Source organism: Aricia agestis, chromosome 10 (genome assembly GCF_905147365.1).
Source record: "Aricia agestis chromosome 10, ilAriAges1.1, whole genome shotgun sequence".
In the NCBI taxonomy this organism is placed as follows: domain Eukaryota; kingdom Metazoa; phylum Arthropoda; class Insecta; order Lepidoptera; family Lycaenidae; genus Aricia; species Aricia agestis.
The window spans coordinates 4,054,149-4,075,160 of NC_056415.1; the positions used below are offsets into that span (position 1 = coordinate 4,054,149).

Genomic DNA, 21,012 nt, shown 5'->3' on the forward strand with positions numbered 1-21,012 from the left:
ATATTTAAATACACAGGGCCCCCGTAAGGGCTACTGGCGCCTGTGTGCAAAAAAAAAAGGATATTGGGCCCCGTTAGGCAAATTTTTCGGGTCCTTGGTTTTGGCGCGCGCGCCCCTAAAGATGGCGTCCGTGTGCATTGCACACATTGCACATATGGTAGCGGGAGCCCTGTAAATACATTACTATAAAAACTACCAACGAAAATTGGTTTGAACGAGATCTAGCAAGTAGTTTTTATATGCGTCATAAATGGTAAACCTTAATTTAACTTTCATTAAATCAACTGAATTATAAAAATAAATCAAAAACCTTTTAATTTCAACTCGCACTTTTTTAATCGCAGTTTTTCTACTTTTAGCTTTGAGCACGGGTTAATTTTGTAAGTTGTTGTTTAAAATTACAATTTAATAATATTATAATCAGTTTTGCTCTCCTGTCCCTATTTCCTATTATAACATCAAATATACTTTTATCGGACACGTGAATAAATATTATGATACTTATTGGTCATTGGATCGTTTATTTTTATATAACTTTAATAATCCGATACCGGAAAAGTTGGGTCGGATGAGGTAAGAGGAACATTTTGTACCCACAGTATGTACTCTTCCCCGTAGACGTAGAGCATCTTACCCCACATACTTACAGAAAACTGACTAGTGGCGTGAGACAAAAGTTGTGATGTGTTTCATTTGATCGAATGAGTAGGCCTACGGGGATGAGACTCTTCTATGGCTACAAATGAAACTCGTAAACCTAAAGGAGCTTATTTTTATTATGAGCCAAAATCGGACGATGCATTCTTTGTTCATTTTCAAGTGTCGAGTCGAATATCTCGAGTGAACCGTTTGATTTGTAGGTCATTTGTTTATCCGTTGTGTTTATATTACATCTATTTCAATAGTAAGGAGGTTAAAGTTCCTAAATTAATTAAGTATTATGTATGCTCGCGTAATAAAATAAGTTATGTTGTTAATGTTTTATTCGGAACATCCAATAGTAATAAAATTCATTGAACGCTACATCAGTACAACTACGTTGCGGTATTAAGTCAATAAACATATTATGACTATAATAAGTTTAATTAAATAGATTACATAAAGGCTACTCTTCACGTTGGCTTACGTTTAACAATCATGATTGCAACGCTGTCTATAAAATGCACAATTGGCGACAACGGCAATACTAGACGAATAATCCTCTTGTTCGTAATCGATTGTATTGGTCCATCGTAAGCCAACGTGGAGAGGCCGCATAATATGTACGTACAAAGTCATAACTGAAGTTATTGGAAAATGCACATAGTAGCCTCATATGCGAAATTCTCGGAATTTTGTTGTAGATCCAAAAACGTCTGTGGACGGAATTTAATTTAGGTAACAAATTGTTTTATGATTGTTTTATTTTATTACTATTGTTTGAATATTAAACATAGTGTAGAACAAATTATAACAAAAACTAGAAATCATTCTACTGGAGGAGCAAAACAAGAAGGTAAATATTTTTCTTTCTAAAATTTAAATTTATCGTGTCATGAAGCTACTAAATGCTTTTTTCAATAGAGTCACGTCATAAATACTCAAATCGATCATAATTGTACACTATACGTATAAATAGCTCTTAAGTCAGGTCTGGTTTTTGTCTCACTTATGCCCGAGATAGGCCTAATATAAACTTAAGAAATACATTGGAAGTACAAAAACTTAGAGCACAACAATCATAAAATGCATACACACTCAAGATACAACTATAAAACTTGTTCATTGGAAGTCATAGAGTTTTACATCAGCGAGAGTACTTGCTACGAACTACTCTGTCGCTTGTCTTAATTATTGTTCCGTGTGTATGCACCTTAGCTTCAACTTGAGGTCTTGTCACACAAGAGATTCCGATAATGCTTAAATCACAGGTAATTTACTTAAGACTAGCCATCCAAACATAATTAAATTCTCTTAAAGAGAAAAACAATAAAAAATCTCTATTCTACAAATTAACGTTATAGCTTCGTAATAAAATACTGATAATAATCAAATCTAACAGTTCATATTATATACCTAGTAAGTACATACAAATTTTACGTTATATGTACAGAGAAAGAAAAGAGTTCATCCATCATACTTAAAATAATAAAATAAAATCCAGAAGAAATCGGCGAAAAAGGCATTGACTGCCAGGAAAGATCATAATATCTTAGAATTTGTAGTAAATACAATATATTGTCAAATGGGCAGAAAGGTTCATGTAAAAATGGCCAGTACGACCAACAAATACCAACTGGCCCAAACTTTTCCACCGGAAAAAAATATCTCTCGCCATGATCATACTTAAAAACCATGCAAAAAAGATCAAGTTGAGATATAAGAAAATGATCAGGTACACAATAGATGGATCCTTCGTCCATCTTAAGCTTAATCTCAAGCGTTTATTTAAGACTTTTAAATCTGTTTACAAATTACTTCTCTAACATCATGCATTTTATTCTCTAAAATCCGATATGAAATCTATTTTCCAAAGTTGATTTTCAGATGTTATGTGCAGTCTTAATTATTGTTACAGGAGTATTTTACACAGTACGAGTATAATGTTTAATGACAAAAACAATTATTATTGGAAACATTCCGTATTTTCGTTACATGCGTTAGCGGTTAGAGTGTAATCTATTTTATTATTTATTACTTATTTAATATAAATTTATGTTATTGGTATAATAAAATATCTACATTTTTATTTAACATTGAATGAGGCAAGATAATCTGGGTATAGCTATCATTATTATTAAAAAAAATCTTGACAAAAATTGTCCGTGTTGATTGTTCCTCTTGAACCTAAATGAGGAAAGAAAGTTTGATCTTGTTTCTTGCTTCATCCAACTGCGTTTTGTTAGACCTGTGTGTAGTGTAAGTTTTATGCAGGCAAATATACCTTTGAGGATACCAAAAGTACCTTTTGGCTTTATATCCATAAGTAATTTACATTTTCAAGAAAACCTTGGGCATATTTAATATTTATAGGTATAAATAGATCGTCTCGCTGCTGTTTTACTTTTCTTGAATATGTAGAACGATTTGACAATATACGTATATTTAACGTATATTTACATTTCTTAGAAAATACGTTTCAAAAAGCGTAAGCTATTTTTGCACTTATAGTTATTGTGTATGTCTCAAATATATTAATATGTGTACATTCTCATTCACGTTCTATGTACATTTACGAGAAATATAACTAATTATGTCATATTAGATAATTCTAATCTCTTTTGAACTCATCATCTTTCGTATTTTAAAAAGTCCCTTAAGACTGCGCCTACTTTGAACACCAGTTGGGGCAAGTTGATCCGGAAAGAAATATAAAGCAACCTCTTGCCCCTAAACTCATAGCAAATTCAATCCTTCTTCTTCTGTTTGTTGATAAGCGCGTTAATCAATTTAATCCGAGCTTTGATCGACTTGTATCTGTGGTACTCCTCTTCGTAGCCCTTCTTGTCGTCTCGTTGTACTTTCCGACTGTTCTGGATTTCGAAGTTTACTTCGTACTCCTTGATATTGCGACGTAAGATCTAAAACAAAGTATATTCTAATTAGGGACTTATAAGTTATAACATTTTTTTTTTATGAAATAAGGGGGCAAACGAGCAAACGGGTCACCTGATGGAAAGCAACTTCCGTCGCCCATGGACACTCGCAGCATCAGAAGAGCTGCAGGTGCGTTGCCGGCCTTTTAAAAGGGAATAGGGTAATAGGGGAGGGTAGGGAAGAGAAGGGAATAGGGGAGGGTAGGGAAGGGAATAGGGTAGGGGATTGGGCCTCCGGTAAACTCACTCACTCGGCGAAACACAGCGCAAGCGCTGTTTCACGCCGGTTTTCTGTGAGAACGTGGTATTTCTCCGGTCGAGCCGGCCCATTCGTGCCGAAGCATGGCAATATTATAATATGTTGGCCGAGCGTTACCGAGTGAGGGCCAACGCCAACGTGTAGACAGTACATTATTTGCCTTGTCTTGCCAACGCTCGGTATCGCTTGCCTAGTTAGCTGAGCAAAGACAAGCGTCAACACCTATAGACCTCATTTGGCATCATTTGTTAAGAGAATACACCAGGGGATAGAGAAATGAAAAAAAGTACGTCTAATATCTATAGCTATCTCCCTTACCTCAAGGTTATACCGCAGAACGCGATAGAGACAACTGCAGAAAATCAACGATTCGTTGTCCCCTGATTCATTCTCCAAAACTTAACCGATTTAAGTACTTTTTTCATTAAATATTAAAGAAAGGCTTGAGCTATGTTCCTATGTTTTTTTCTTTGTATAATCTAGCCAAATAATTGGGTTTTTGAACGTTCATATCTTATTTAATAATTAAATTATGAAAAAAAAAGAAAACATAGGGACATTGTATTAGTGGCCGTAGATATTCAGGAAAAAAATTATAACTCTACTAGCATTATCCAGGGAGGAAACAGGGGACAGCGTTTGTATGGAAAAAAGGGCGGTGTGGACTCCTCTTAACAATCGCGAGAGATGGTTTGCCTCACTTCGCCGTAGGCGCATAATATATCCTCTGTCGGTCGAAATATCTTCATTTCGGGCCTCCACTCACGTTCCCACAAGTTTTTGATCGCTATCCAACGCTTCAATCAAGTTTCCTATTTAGCCTATTATTTATTTAGTAAATATACAGGCCTAAATTCAAGGGCATTCGAGGCCTCTAATTTCTAATTCAATAGAATCAGAAAACGAAAACGATTGTACATGACCTGCTAAAAGTAGAGCAGCATATTATCACGTACACATTTGAGCATCTCGGCCATAGAGATGCCTGGCAAGTGGCACACTCTACGAAGGGTGTCATTGACTTCACCTGCAGACCCTGCAGTAGACAATGATCGCTAAGAGTAAACAAGATATAGAAGGTAACTTACACATTTGAGCATCTTGGCCTCGGAGAGGGCGCGCGTGAGCTCCTCGAGCGGGAGGCAGTGCAGGCCCTCGTTGTGGGCGTCGTCGGCGGACGGCGCGGACGAGGCCGGGGACTCCTCTGCCCCGGGGGGAGACGATCCAGAGGTCTCCACTGTCTCCTAAAATATATTAAAGGAGTAAAAATGTAGAAGCGGCAGAATAGTTTTAACAACGAATGATGAATTAAATCTTAAGGTGCCTCTTCACAATGGTCCATGCTGGCCCACTACAAGCCATCGCCATTGTGTAGACAGGGTAGTGGTGTATGAGTGCGGACGATGGCCAGTGGACTGCCAGGCAGTAAGTGACCGTGGTCTACAGGTCACAATGGCTTGCGCCTTGCAGTGGGCCATCGTGGGCCAATGTGTACTGGGGGGCTTTACAAAAAGTTAAGCAAAACAATTATATTATGTTTTCTATAGCTGACATTTAGCACTTGAAATTAAATGTCGTAGGTGCATTATGTCACAAAATATTTACACACAAAGGGTGGCTCTGAGGGTGGCTACGACTGTACACGGAAATGTTACCACTACATAGCCTCAATAGGGCCTTTCAATGTTATGAATCGTGAATTATGACCGAGCTGCAAATTTTTGTACCCTACCTTTAAAAAAATTTTTAGTACCTGTGAGGAGTCGGAGGGCTTGTCCTGGGAGTCGCTGGAGCTGTCGACGCTGGTGTTGAACAGCATGGCCTCGTGCTCGTGGATCGTCGCCAACTCCGCGTTGACCTGGATTCACCATAAACATGATTAATATTTTACTCTAATGATGGTGGTGTTTGATTTTAGATTATGTAACATAGTTCGAAATAGCCGAATAATTATTGCAGTTTCTTAATGTTCTTGCAGCAGAATTGAGATGATGCAAGCAAGCGCTTCAATTCCTATGTTATGTCTGATAACGATTCTCCTGAACACATTTAATGTAGCGAACGTCTATCTCATCATATTTTTATAATGTCCTGTAATTATGTTCTGTTTGTGTGCCATGAAAAAATGTCAGGACATTATCGCGTCAGGCCTTCGGCTTACAGCTAGCACCAGCTCAATTGTCGTTGTTATATGCATGTCTTGCAAAGTTACGGGTGCTCCTATCATCAGCTTCTTTGGCTCCAGTAATATAACATGCTATGAACTAGTTTATATTATGGACAACAAAAAAAAGTAAAAGCGATTTTAAAATTGTGATTTGTCACATTTTGCTGCGACTGCTCGCGACGTGATTGTCGCGAAAGTAAAATGCAGAATATGAAATTGTGTGGTACCGCGCGCACTGCGATAATAAAATCGCACACTCGGGCCGGACGGCACTTCATTTGTGTTTCATCTGTCTACAGATTAATACATAATTATCATATTCTGTCCAACAATAAACATCGTAGTGGTTTATATTATACTCTTTGTTAAACATGTCGGCGCCTGTATCTCCAATGGAGTGTCCGTCTCCAAACGATACGAAGATAGACGTGAAACATTTGATAATCACAGTACAAGAAAGAAAGAAGTAAAAACGCCTCCTTGGTCCAGTGGTTTAGAGCGGGGCTCTTGACTTTGAGGCCGTGGGTTCGATTCCCGCGTTGGAAACATAGTCCACTCAAAGAATAGTCCAAAAGATGGTTTAGAGTGTGTGAGCTACAACCTAGCAAATTTCTTCAGAAATGTGTTCAAGATGCCCAGAAGGTAAACATATAGAAAAGTCTAGGGGGAACCGGCCACCGTCACCGAAAACGGTGTGGGAGTTATTATTAAATATTATTATGGATAATTACCGCGTCAGGCCTCAGGCCGGCGAGAGCTCGCTTCACCGAGCGGTACCGCTCGTACAAGTGTCTTGCGGCCCCTCGCTCCGCGGAGTGTGCTGGCGGGCGGCCCCGAGCTGCCTCCAGCCGCAGGAGGGCTCGCTGCACGCACCACTTCTCCGCCGCTAGGGCCGCAGCGCCCCGCTCCGAGCCGCGACCCGCTGCGGCGCGACTCGCTTCCACCCACTGAAGTAGTTATTATCATCAATTTTATTTCATCTTTAGCAACTGCAACGAGCTCGTTTTTACCCACAGTAATGATTAATATAATCATCAGCACTAACAACGATCTACTAAGACAGGTTCTTAAGCATTTTTTGCAAAAACTCAATTTTTTCCAGATTTTTAGTGGATAGATCCTAGGATAGTCCCACATACTCCGGCCGATATCAACAATCCGCCGGAGGCATCTCCAAAGCATTTTCCCGTTTAAAAAAAAGGCTGACATAAGGCCTAGCGCGCACCACGACTTTATGCAGCGCGATTATTTTATCGCAGAAATACAACGTATGAGTTAGTATGACAGTGCGCGCACATGCGAGTAAATAATCGCAGCGATTTTAAAATTGTGATTTGTCACATTTTGCTGCGACTGCTCGCGACGCGATTGTCGCGAAAATAAAATGCAGAATATGAAATTGTGTGGTACCGCGCGCACTGCGATAGTAAAATCGCACACTCGGGCCGACCGGCACTTCATTTGTGTTTCATCTGTCTACAGATTAATACATATTATCATCTGCCCAACAATAAACATCGTAGTGGTTTATATTATACTCTTTGTTAAACATGTCAGCGCCTGTATCTCCAATGGAGTGTCCGTCACCAAACGATACGAAGATAGACGTGGAACATTTGATAATCACAGTACAAGAAAGACCACCATTGTGTTTTCATTCTATAATAGAATTTTCATTATATAAAAGCCAAAGAATTTTTTGGGATACATCCGAAGTTCATGGTATTTCTGATAAAAGAAACCTTTGATAATTCTATCCGCTGCAAAAGGATGAGTCCAGTATTGACGAATTTTCTTTTTTTTTTCTTCTGATCCTCCGAAGTAGTAAATGAAGACAAGCAACTTGTGCGAAATCCACGGTGAAAGTGAGCAAAGATCACTATTTATTTATCGCAGTGCGCGCACCGTACTCTCTGCGATTTTTTACAGCTCGATTTTGAAATCGTGTCCCAAAAATTAAAATCGTGGTGCGCGCTAGGCCGGAGGTACCGGGTATTAGATTAGTTTCAGAACTTTAAATAAGACGCATTAGGCCTAGCGCGCACCACGATTTAAATTTTTGCGACACGATTTCAAAATCGCGCTGTAAAAAATCGCAGAGAGTACGGTGCGCGCACTGCGATAAATAAATAGTGATCTTTGCTCACTTTCACCATGGATTTCATACAAGTTGCTTGTCTTTATTTGCTACTTCGGAGCATTTATCAGAAACACCATGAACTTCAGATGTATCCCAAAAAAATCTTTGGCGTCAAACGTTTGAATTTTCATTCTATAATACACCACTATTTTTTAGTTAGTACCAATACTTTAGGGGCTTATTAGGTACCTGTAACTGATCATATTTATTTAGTTAAAACATAAAAAAACGCAGACCCAAAATTGTCCACGAAAATACGTAATATTTGGTAAATTCATAATTCAATGACCGAAGCGCGCCTCTAGATACTAGTATGTGTAGTAAGTTCCTATTGGTTAGCGTATGCGCTCGCCGCATCCCATTGATAAATCTTCGGCAAACTCGCGTCGATGCTCAGCACCCCCCTCCTCCCCTGCGCCCGCATTGTGCCCCGCGGTAAAACAAAAATGAGTAAGACAGAATACTATCAATGAATCAGTCAATGGATAGTAAAATGTGTCCATAATTTTATGGTAGATTTATTAAAAAAAGAAATTGCAATAACTTTGTTATTTTTAGATATTATAAAATTATTTCTTCACATATATGATAATAATGGCATGCCTGATAAGCCCCTAAAGTATTTGTACTAATTAAAAAATAGTGGTGTATAGAATGAAAATTCAAACGTTTGACAGATTACTGAGAATTGTTGGACCTCATCTATATATATAAAAATCAATTGCTGTTCGTTAGTCTCGCTAAAACTCGAGAACGGCTGAACGGATTTATCTTATCTTGGTCTTGAATTATTCGTGGAGGTCTAGGGAAGGTTTAAAAGGTGAGAAAAATTCGAATAATTGCCGGGAAAATCCTCAAAACAGCATTTTTCTATTTCCCATACAAACGTTTTCTAAATAAAATGGAGAGTCAATTTGTAATTTATTACCGCTGCATAAAGTTCAAATTCGCGTGCGCGTTGGAGGACCTAATATCGCGTTCTGAAACTCAACAAAAGTGAAAGTGAATCGCGAACGCGACAAAATTGCATAGTCTCAAAATACATAGTACATAAATAAACACAATTTTAGCTAACTTCAGTTGTTACTCTGTCCGATTATTATTTTTTTATTTTAGCTAACTTAAGTTGTTACTCTGTCCGATTATTTTTTTAATAAGACTATATAGAAATCGAAAGATAAATCTATATATATAAAAATCAATTGCTGTTCGTTAGTCTCGCTAAAACTCGAGAAGGGCTGAACGGATTTATCTTATCTTGGCCAATTTTGATGAAATTTTTTGTGTGTGTTCGTGGAGATTCGAGAATGGTTTAGATTTACAGTTTGGTCTACTGGAAAATGTTTTTTCAATTAATTTCTTATTTATAAGGAGTTGTTGATTTTGGAATGTTTTACATTAGATCCGGCGGACGGCGCTATCATCGCATTCAATATTATTCTATTTCAATTTTAGTTTGTCCTGACAGATGGTGCTACGATTAATTTGAAAAAAATTTTGTTATTCAATTCATGTGCTGATTAAAATATTAAATAAATAACACATAGGCTACAATTTTAACCGACTTTCAAAATGGGGGAGGTGTTATGTTCGTTTTCTTATATTCAACGATTACTCCGCCGTTGGTTAACCGATTTTCAAAATTTTTCTTTTGGTATATAGGGTATCATCCCAATTTGGTATTATATTCAGAAAAGTGATGATCTGATGAAGGATCCATAAGTAATCGAGGGAACTCCTCAAAACTTATAGGGAAACATAGGGTGACTTCGGTTTCGTGAGAAGTATTCTAAGCATATGCTACCAACAAGTAAGATTTTGCACCGAGATATACCTGGTATACTGTGGTTCGGAAGGTGCTGAGAGAATTCCTGATTCTTTATAGATACAAGTTTGGGAGTTTCGGCGTTGTTTTAAGAACAGAAAGCATATGCTACTATGCAAATTACATTCTTCATCATCATCATCATCATCATCACTACCATATCATAGTCTTTTAGATCGAGACTCGAGTTTGTCAAGCGATAATTAAAAAAAATCTATATCTACCTAATATTATAAACCTGAAGAGTATGTTTGCTTGAACGCGTCAATCTCAGAAACTACAGGTCCGATTTAAAAACTTATCTCAGTGTTAGATAGATCATTTATCGAGTAAGACTCATCATTTATCGAGAAGGTTATATTATATTATTACTCTAAGACTAATACGACAGAAGAAACTCAGGAAAATGTGGGAAAAACGGGGGAAATATTTTTTATGGGAAAATGTACCTACGGATTCTGTAAAATTTCTAATTTACGCGGGCGAAGCCGCGCGGGACATCTAGTATTGAATACAAAAATACTAGATTGCGAAATGCGATCCCAGCTGAAAAAAGGCTGTCAGTTATTCCACAATGGTGGTCTTTATTGTACTGCGATTACCAAATGTTCCACGTCTATCTTCGTATCGTTTGGAGACGGACACTCCATTGGAGATACAGGCGCTGACATGTTTAACAAAGAGTATAATATAAACCACTACGATGTTTATTGTTGGGCAGATGATAATATGTATTAATCTGTAGACAGATGAAACACAAATGAAGTGCCGGTCGGCCCGAGTGTGCGATTTTATTATCGCAGTGCGCGCGGTACCACACAATTTCATATTCTGCATTTTATTTTCGCGACAATCGCGTCGCGAGCAGTCGCAGCAAAATGTGACAAATCACAATTTTAAAATCGCTGCGATTATTTACTCGCATGTGCGCGCACTGTCATACTGACTCATACGTTGTACTTCTGCGATAAAATAATCGCGCTGCAGAAAGTCGTGGTGCGCGCTAGGCCTTAAATTTATAGAGTAGGAAGAATAATAAATAGCATATCACAAGAAAACGAGTGAAATATTTTAGAACAAATATTTAAAAATGGCTACCTCTTCAATATCCAGTACGATATCCGCCATTGGCTTGTCGCTTTTGAGAGCTGCATCGAGCTTATCATCTCTTTCCTTCTGCTGTTTCGCCGCCTGGATCTTCAGGGCATATTCCACTGGATCAGTCTTCATACACTTCTTCTCTGCCTGTAGTTTCCGTAGCGTTTCATACATGCGAGTCAACTGACCGTTCGTAAGTCTCTCGTCCGGAGTTATACTGTAGCCGTTCTGTGCCTCGAATTCGTTCTCATATTTGGCAATGTTCTTCTTTAGTACGCTTATCTGTAAAAAATATTGGTTATTTTAAATATTACTCTTGGTAATATCGTGATAGCTGTATATATTAGGTAACTCTATGTAAAACAGTGAAGACAGAAAAAAAATACTAGTAAATATCCTATGAATTAATATTTTAAAAACGGTCTGAACAGTTGATTGATCTTGCATTGATACACAGCTGGTATGAGAAAGTTTCTGTTACCAGATTTTGTAAAATTATTAGTTAAGTTTGTTATAGTATTGGCTCAAATTCAATTCGCGCAAGATTAAATTTTTGTTTTCCTGTTTATTTCTGCATAAAAAAGAGACCGTTCCGTGATTTGATTTACCGAATCTTTTGTAACTTTTTAATTTTTTTTGCCATTTCTCGATTATGGACTTGTCCGGCTGCTTGGCTTACCTTCTTATTGAGTTTCTCGAGTCGTCTCTCGGGGCTGGGCTGTGCTCGGCGCGGCGGCTGACTGCGCTCATCCCGGCGCTTGTGTTCCGCCTCCTCGTGACGGACACTCGGCAGTTCCACCTCATCACCAACTGGACACGAATAAGGTGTTGGAAGTTAGAACACTAATATCACTATAGATAAACGTTAGGCTGTATACTGTAGCAAATTAAAATGTTTAATTCCGATCTAATTTCTTTATAGTGGGAGACAGGAGTAAAGGGTTTGAGTTGGGACTTGCCACATTAAAATTTTTAAAACTTAAAGACGACTGACTGACTGATTGACATGGTGATCTATAAACGAACAGGCCACACCACTGGACGGATCGGGCTGAAATTTGGCATGCAGGTAGATGTTATGGCGTAGGCATCCGCTAAGAAAGGATTTTGATAAATTCCAACCCCAAAGGGTTCAAATAGGGGATGAAAGTTTGTATATAATAATCTTAATGCGAGCGAAGCCGCGGGCAAAAGCTCGTTTACAATAATTTCGAAAAGATATAAGGCTTAATTTAGTGATTTCTTAAGTTTACGCGAGTATCACTCGTGATATTATAAGGTCGCCTGTCACTTCAGTCCAGCCGTTACCACGGCCGCTGTAAAGCAGCCGAAACGTCGGGATTAATAAAAGTGCTCCGCGACAAAATCCGTAAGTGTTTAAACCTTATAATATCAGGCTTAATTTATATTCTAGTGCTAGTGGCACGGGCGTTTGTTTAAAAATTTGTAGCACAATATCTTTTTCAGAACCAGAGAACCAGACTCATTGACAACATACTCACCTTCAGGTTTCAGCTGGTGGACGTAATCGAAGTGCGGCGGTGTGACTGCTTCGTCGTTGCAGTCGTTCTCCTTGGGCGGGCGGGAAGTACGTGATGTTGGGCGGCGCCGTTTGCCCAGCTGTGGGCGCCGGGCTCGAGACAGACGCTCGGCGCGACGCTCAGACTGGAAGGGAAGTAAAAAATTAATATAATTATCAATGTAACCAAAGCTGCCAGCAGCATAACAATGGGAAAAAAGTGTGTAAGCGCCATTTGAAAATGATTTTCTTATAATATAATTATCAACAGTATAATATTATGCTAAGGCTTATAGGCTATCCGCTAAAGCTGCTATCCCCAACCTGCGTCACACGGGCCGCATGCGGCCTGCCGGGACTTTATTTCTGGCCCGCATGATGTTAAACCACTTTGAAATTCCCGCCCACCGGCAGAATAACGTAGTCTACGTGATAATCGTTAAATTTTTTCCACTTTTAAATCGTAAATTTTGAAGAATGTTATTTTTTAACCCTAAAAAATTTTTGTTGCGGCCCGCGACACCAAGACCAATACATGTTTGTGGCCGGCATGAAAAAAAGGTTGGGGACCACTGCGCTAAAGGCAATGTAGAGGGTGTGTGCTGTAATGAGCAAATTCAGAACGTGATTTTTGCTGCATACTTTCACAGTCAACTCTATGGGATTTAATTAGTCAATTTATTTTACCTCAAGTCTATTGAAGTCGTGTAGCGGGGGTGGCGGCGGCGGGGGCGGTATTCTCTCCTCGCTGTGCGGTCGTCTCTCTTTCCGCTCGTGGGCGCAACCGGAGTCGCGGCGCTCGCGGCGCTTGCGTGCCTCTCGCTCGCACTCGGGTGCCGCCATATTTTCCCTCTCCTTCTCTCTTCGCTCGCAGCACTGCGCACGCCAGCCGGTTATAACGTGACGTTCGCTCGAGCAGTCTGAATGGCCGTAACCCTAGTGTGACGGTGATGTATTAGTGTGATGCTCATGTTGGTGCAGATGTTTAATATCCATTGACATACAACATCCAAGGTCTCTCAGGTTAAGAAGTTCTAGGTGTTCTACAATATGCGACATCCCTAAATTATGGTTGATTTCTCGAACACGCGCATCTCGGTTATGTTGGGTATTATTTTACATGTCAATGTAAAATAATACCCAACATAACCGAGATGCGCGTGTTCGAGAAATCGATTCAGGTGAACTACCCAGTTATTGAAAGCTTACTTTTTATCTTTACGACCTACTAAAAGCAGTGACGGATTAAGACTACTTGATGCCCTAAGCAATCAATGCCTGTGGGCCCCCCTATATTCTGTATATCAACTAAAATCGGTCTTTATACCTGTTACGTGCAAGTAAGTGGGCAGCTTACTTGCACGTAACAGGTATAAAGACCGATTTTAGTTGGTCCCCAGTGCGTGCGGCCTCCGCAGCTCGTTGTGCCCTTGTCCTGACGCTCCCCTTGAAGTCCTCTCTCGGAGTCAATGGCACCTCCAAATCTCACTTCTGACACCAGTTGTTACGTGCAAGGGTTCGAGGATTTGGAGAGAAAAGACCTGGTGACTCTCTTGAAGACTTTATTCACTAAGTCTAGGTCACACAAGCACACACTAGGTCACAAAACTTAGCACTAAGTCCAAACACTAATCACTAGGTCCAATCACTAAGCACTATCACTGTCCTAGGTCGTAGCTAAGTCGCAGGTTTCACTGGTTCACTCACTATTTGTCACTCCGAAATCGCCTCGAAGATCGCTCAGATCGAACTGAATTCTCGGGCCGTCTACCTGCGGCTTTTTATATGGCGAGACGAATTCCAGAAAGTTCCCGATTCACGTAAACAAGTAAACAAGTATGGGAACCTTCTAGGAGGCTCGAGCATGTACCACCTAGCGCCATCTAGTTTCGAGTAGGGGATTTGTGTAGTGTGTCCCCTGATCTGTTTCGCTGGTTTGCCGCTAGATGGCACCACATGTCCGTATACCGTGTACCGTACCTTTACCGCCTAAAAACTTAGGCTTTTTTCCTAGAAACTTTTTTGGTGTGGTTTTTTGGTGACATATTAAGAGAGTGTTGCCCTAAGGACGGATTTTTTTTTGCTTCCTCTGGTGCCCCCTCAGATGTGATGCCCCAGGCAAATGCTTAATTTGATTAAGGGTTAATCCGTCACTGACTAAAAGTGACAATAAATGGGCAGTTTTCTTGTAAAATAATTTATACAATGAAAAAATGTTTTTGTATAATGAATGTTTAAAATTGCATCTTGTTTATGTGTAATGAAAGTGAAGCTTTGCTATGTTAGCTCTTTATAATCGAATATTTGTGTTAGCTGTACAGTATAGGCTTACAAATCTACAAGGATCTTGTGGCACTTGAATGACATAAGAGTATACGTGCACTGCAAAGCAGAGCCTGTCACTTAATATGATATTCACCAGCGATAATTCATCGTGCCCACGCAAAATAATGCTTGGATCACGTTGACGGTCAACATGATATGTTCTGTCATTCTAGAATCTAGAGCAGAGGTTCCCAAACTTATTTTGTCTACCGCCCACTTTAAGAACAAATTATATTTTAGCGCCCCCGTTGTTTTAATTTAGAATGCATCCAGATGAAATAAATCACCCCCAAGCCTCTACACAACGCCCCCAAGATCTAAAGGGGGGCGCGTGGTACCCAGAAGGGTACCACGCGCCCCCCTTTAGATCTTAAGCGCCCACAAGGGGGCGTTATCGCCCATATTGGGAAAGGCTGATCTAGAGTGATTTCCAATATGGTGGCGTTAATTCTATTTTGGCCACGCGAAAAGAGCCCTGTAGATCTGTAAGCTATGAAATTGCCAATCTAACAAACGTAAGCGTAGTGTCCTTGTATTAAAGCTACTTGATTATTGAGTTAAGTATTATGATTATTGCTGTACTGTACTGTAATTTGTAAATCGAATGATAAACGTAATTTAAATTTACTTTTGTTTTTACTTATGGGCTTGTCTATAATTAATAATAATGAAATCCTTTTCAATGGCATTAAACATGCTTTAAAATCTACGGAGCTGGACAATGTCCACTATTTTAACGGTAAAACTATTTTGCAGTAATATCTACAGACGAATGCAAAAGAATTGTGATTTGTGACTAACATTCAGACTTCGGACATTTTATATGTAGCTTCGTGCCTCTTCTCGTGGTTTATACCATAATTAATGAAAAAGTGTGCGTAGGTCTACGTTTTACACACACATCTATTTGATGTTAGCCCCGAAGCGAGCCAAGACCATTAGCTAACAGCTTTTGTTCGATCAATTCGTCCATATTTAATTAAGGACAAAAAAGTTAAGTAATGGAAATGTTTTTATCGTCGGGGTGATATATGATATTGTTGGATAGTGAACACTTATATTATTGTGGTTCTATACATTTAAGCACTATGATAGCGGGCCCAAAAATTGCAATAATTATGGGCTAAACACAATATGAAGAGTTGGAATGAAAATATATAAGTATATAATGTTAAAAAAAGTAAAATAATTAAGTTAATTAAAACTTAAATCACGGTCGTAAAGGTCGTAAATTGATAAAAAAAAGCTGAAAAATCAGACTTCGTAGCTACCTCGTAGGCCGTAGCACGTTACGTAGGCTGCACGTAGCCGCGAACACAAAACGTGTGCTAAACTTGAATATAACAAAATATATTCAAGTATGTATTATTAATTATTATGTTTTAATGACGTCATATACGATTACGTCAGTAACATATATAGAAAATATAAGTTGAACTTTTCTAAGATAATAATAGGTATTATCTACTTACATTATAATATCCTTTTTGTAATCATGCGCGGTTGAATCTTGTTTGTTAAATGTTGCCATTTTACAAGCGAAATCTATTTTATATTTTTTTCTTTTCATGTTATTTTCATTTTCTTTTGCAAACAATTACGTTTATCATTGATGTATTAATAGATTAAATTAAGTTCTAAAATGTACTGTGAAGCGTAAATTAAGCGTATGCGTACAGGACTGATACAATCTACAAATCCGATGGCTTGTGTTTATACCTGATCAATGTTCAAATAAACCATTTTCGCTTCGGATTATAAGTCTACAGGAAATTTTATATCTCGTTCGTGATGGTTGTCTGAAAGTAGATTTCCTTTGCCTCAGTAACTTATAATGAAATGGCCATATGCCTGAGTCGGTTATTCTTCCCTTTAGGTGGTTATACACACACCTGGGCACCATAATAATATATTGTATTATAACCAGATATTTGAAAAGTAAAATTCCGAAACCTAGGTGAAAATCTATTATCTAAGGATGAGTTGCACCAGAGGCGTGGTTAAAGTTAAAGTTAAGGTCAAAGTTAATGTTATAGTTAAGGCTAACTTTAACTTTAACCTTAACTTTGACCACAGAATTTTGTGAATTGACAGATGACAGCTGGTCCGACAAGGCTCGAAATGAACGTGCTGGTAAAGGAGAACTGTCAAAAATTGCGTTTTTGTATGATGACAGCGTTAGTTCATTTTTTCGCCACGTGCATTCAAAGCCTTGTCGAGCTCATGGTTATGGTTAAATATGGCGTCCATTTTTTACTTTAAACTAAGATTAATTGACATTTTTATAGTTATAGTTAAAGTAATGTTAAAGTTACAGTTATAACTAAAGTAAGTTTGTGCAACCCACCCTATGGTTAAATAAAAAATAAAATACATGGAAGATGCATCTATCATGACTGGTTACCTCTTCTTATAAATATTTATTATGAACCAATCAAAACAGTGATTACTTTGCTCAGCTAGTGAAATAAGTTTAAACCTTTCTGTCCATGTACTTCTTTGCTAATCTACATCAAAATGTGTCCAGTAAGTGTGTAATATTTATAATACAAATTATCAAAGAACTATTTTAATTTAACATTCAGTAACGTGTACCAAACAGAAATAAATTCATGTAAGGTAAATTATTAATCAATATTTTACATACCTCGCAAGATAAGGGCACAAATCTTAGTCACTTCAGCCTCCCTAGCATACGCCAACGAGATATCTCACTCTCGAGATAATTAAAAACTACTCGTCTCATAATGTCAAAATCTCGACATTATCTCGACAAAACTCTATAAAAATGTGTTATTTCGATGATAGATCTACGCGAGAAAGAATGTTTGTCATGCTAGGGTCAATAGAGATGAAGAGCCAAACCATCAAACATCGAGAAAACATGTAGAGTGAGATATCTCGTTGGCGTATGCTAGGCAGGCTGATAAAAAGTTGTACAGACACTTTCAGGCCTTAGAATTTTTGCCCTTGTCTAACCAAGGTAGCTGATTTAAAAAAAAAGTACTCACAATGCAGTATCGTACGGCGTCAACGAGGGCTTCGATGATCCTCGACAGATGGGCGCTTCGGGCCAGGGTGTCAGCCCTTGATGTAAAACAGAACGAACCAAAGAAAACGTAACAACTTATCACACGCCGTCTTGATCTACTTGATAATGTCCAAGCTACGCATATCTCTGTCGCGACACATTGTACAGTCTATTATAGTATGTCGATGTCTTATGGCTGCTTCAGGAAGTGCGTGGACACCAGCCTGTAGTTTAGCATTGATGGTGAGTCGACCTCGTCAGTGCGACGTCGTCATGTTAGTGGCGTTGATTGCGCGTCATGGTGGGCTGAAACAAGTAACTCGATTAGTGGTTTACGTAAGCACGAGTTGGTTACTCTATTATTAGTCTATTTACTCTATGACCATAATCCGGGGACTTTCACAGTGTGAAATTTGAATCGTTTTACAGCCAATAAAAGCTTGCTGCGCCTGGCGCTGACCAATAACAGCGCGATTTTAAAATTGAGTCGAAAATGTACTCAAGAGTCCAATTCTCATGTATGTTTCGACTTTCGGATCAAACTAATTGCGCTATGCGAGCAGGTCAACCATCGATGAAAATCACTTAAGACAGGATATATCACAGAAAACTGGCGTGAAACAGCGCTTGCTCTGTGTTTCGCCGAGTAAGTGAGTTTACCGGAGGCCCAATTCTCTACCCTTTTCCCTTCCCTACCCTATTACCCTATTCCCTCTTAAAAGGCCGGAAAAACACCTGCAGCTCTTCTGATGCTGTGAGTGTCCATGGACGACGGAAGTTGCTTTCCATCAGGTGACCCGTTTGCTCGTTTGCCCCCTTATTTAATAAAAAAAATGTTTTGCATCAAGAAGGCGCCTGGACTGTATGTTAGGAATTTGGATGACGATATGCAAAACATGATAATGAAGTTAAGCTTTGTTTCAAACGCAGTATAAAACAAGTCATTTTATGTATAATCTTACAAGTTTACATAATTTTAGTGATCGTAATACCAACAATTAACAAAGTGACAAACATATTTTTAAAATACCGCAGATTACTAAGTAGCTTCTACGTAAACCCACCCTACCTTTAGATTAGAGAAAAATTCAGTACAACATGGTCTCAACTCTCAAAACAACTGTTTATCAGATGTTTAATCTTTTGTGGTAAGACCGTACGTTTTTACCCTTGCTACGAGCTACGACGCGACGTAGAGATTATAATGACGTTAGGAAAACATTGTAGTGATCTACAAGGTTAATATTATAATTAGCTTATTTTCCTTAAACTACATTCAGCTGAGGAAGTATACAAGTATATTATAATAAGTGTCTAAACACACTAGGCCAAAAATACGCGGCCGAGGTTCGGCATCATTAAGTACGCTTACAATGCGCTATACGCATACCTACAATATAACGCGACGTAATTTCGGCATGGTGTGTCATTAGCATTTTTAAAGCACATTGCAGGCGTGATCATACCGAACTTCGGCCGTGTTTTTTCGGCCTAGTGTGTTAAGACACTTAGGGTCATTTCACATAGCGAAATCGCGAGTCGTTGAAATACACTTTAAAAAATATCAAAAGAAAAGGTATGCCAACACTACGGGTGGCAAGTCTTTCCCTTTGCAAGTTAAACGGACCCTCAAAATATAATTTATTAAATAAGCAAAAATCTATACTTTCATACTAATTACTAATGTTATAAATGCGATAGTACGTCTGTCCATCTCTCTGCAGGCTGTCTGTCTGCAGTTACCTCTTCACGCCAAAACCGCTAAACCAATTTTGATAAAAATTGGTATGCAGATACTTTGAGTCCCGGGAAAGGACGTAGGATAGTTTTTATCCCGGAAAAATGTAGGGTTCCCGCACGATAAACGAATATCGGCGCAAAGGTATTTTATAAAGTTTTTTCTCCTTCATATTACCTGGAATAATTTTCATAGTACGCTTGAACCAAATATACTTGTACCGTATGAAACTTTTATTAAGTTCACCGACCTCGCAAAGAAAACCCTCGAGGCTTGGCAAATAAAAAAGCTTGCCTATTTTTATTTACGTATAAATAAATGGTTAGGTTGTAATTTATTCACAGCTAAATTAAGACGATGTATTTAAAAAAAGACGTAAGTACCTACAAGGCTAATAAAAACGATTTTCATATTAAAAAAAGAGTTTCTTTTCGGAATTTCAACTAGCATCCCCTATGTTAATTCAGATTCAAAATAAAGCGAAATATTCCGTAAAAATGCAAACATATTTAACTTTAGAGCTAGTTTTCGAAGAACATTTCCAATATGCAATTTGAACAATTTTCTAGAAATGTAGATCTAGAGTGAAAGTTACTATAATCTAACTTTATCCTACCTACAAAGCACGTTTATCAAAGGAACATATTATTTAAGAATATATTTCCTATTGAAATCAAATAAAATAAAGGTTTCATAGGTATTAAAACCAGAAATAAAGAAATGTAGGTGTGACCTTTTATATTTTATTAGAGAGTATTAAAAGTCTTGAATAACTGTACGTTGAGCGGTATTTATTCGAACAGAGTTTCACCTTACACGTCTCAAAGTTATTTACAGAATGAATCAATCAATGCAATATGGCTGGCTTTTATACCATTATACACAAAAGAAACGAACTGCCGTTGACAATTCAAATATAGTAAAATAATTAAAAATGGCTAAGAATAAGTTAAATACATACTTCTAAATATTAATTGATGTACTTCCCATATTTAGGATAATTATTTACTTAAATATGAGAAGAGGAAGTTATAACTGAAGTAAATAATCCTCCCGCCATTTATAACTAACTATTTGTCAAAATCAAGTACCTTACTTATTACTATTTAAAATATAATAATCACTTATTAAAATTATATATAGTGACTAACATAATATACCGATTTAAATAAATAAATATAATATAATATAGCTTGTCCTTTGACATCCGCTAACACTCGGCCATCCTGCAATTAGGAGTGTCCCACGACGTTCCCATGGTTTGTTCCCCTGTGCTGTACCAGTGCCAGAACTGCCAGTGGTCTGAAACAGAGGAAGACACGGCAACAGTATTTT

General features: G+C 38.2%; 1 protein-coding gene across 5 annotated transcripts in view; it reads right to left on the reverse strand.

Annotated features, from left to right (window-relative positions):
- Window positions 1–968: 968 nt before the first annotated feature.
- The window catches only part of LOC121730970 (protein FAM13A-like), a 28,775-nt gene continuing 8,731 nt past the window's right edge, over window positions 969–21,012 (reverse strand). Inside the window, exons 2-11 of one of the 5 annotated variants that reach the window (XM_042120224.1) lie at window positions 17,920–18,245; window positions 16,628–16,707; window positions 13,271–13,459; window positions 12,567–12,729; window positions 11,744–11,874; window positions 11,065–11,346; window positions 6,724–6,948; window positions 5,588–5,692; window positions 4,923–5,078; window positions 969–3,560 (exon numbers count right to left, since the gene is read on the reverse strand). In XM_042120224.1, the coding sequence (XP_041976158.1) occupies window positions 3,387–3,560; window positions 4,923–5,078; window positions 5,588–5,692; window positions 6,724–6,948; window positions 11,065–11,346; window positions 11,744–11,874; window positions 12,567–12,729; window positions 13,271–13,459; window positions 16,628–16,651 (1,449 nt within the window). In that variant the 5' untranslated portion in view covers window positions 16,652–16,707; window positions 17,920–18,245 and the 3' untranslated portion in view covers window positions 969–3,386. Of the gene's footprint in view, window positions 3,561–4,922; window positions 5,079–5,587; window positions 5,693–6,723; window positions 6,949–11,064; window positions 11,347–11,743; window positions 11,875–12,566; window positions 12,730–13,270; window positions 13,520–16,627; window positions 16,708–17,919; window positions 18,246–21,012 lie in introns of all 5 variants that reach the window. The other 4 variants (XM_042120223.1, XM_042120222.1, XM_042120226.1 and 1 more) reach the window with 4 other exon arrangements.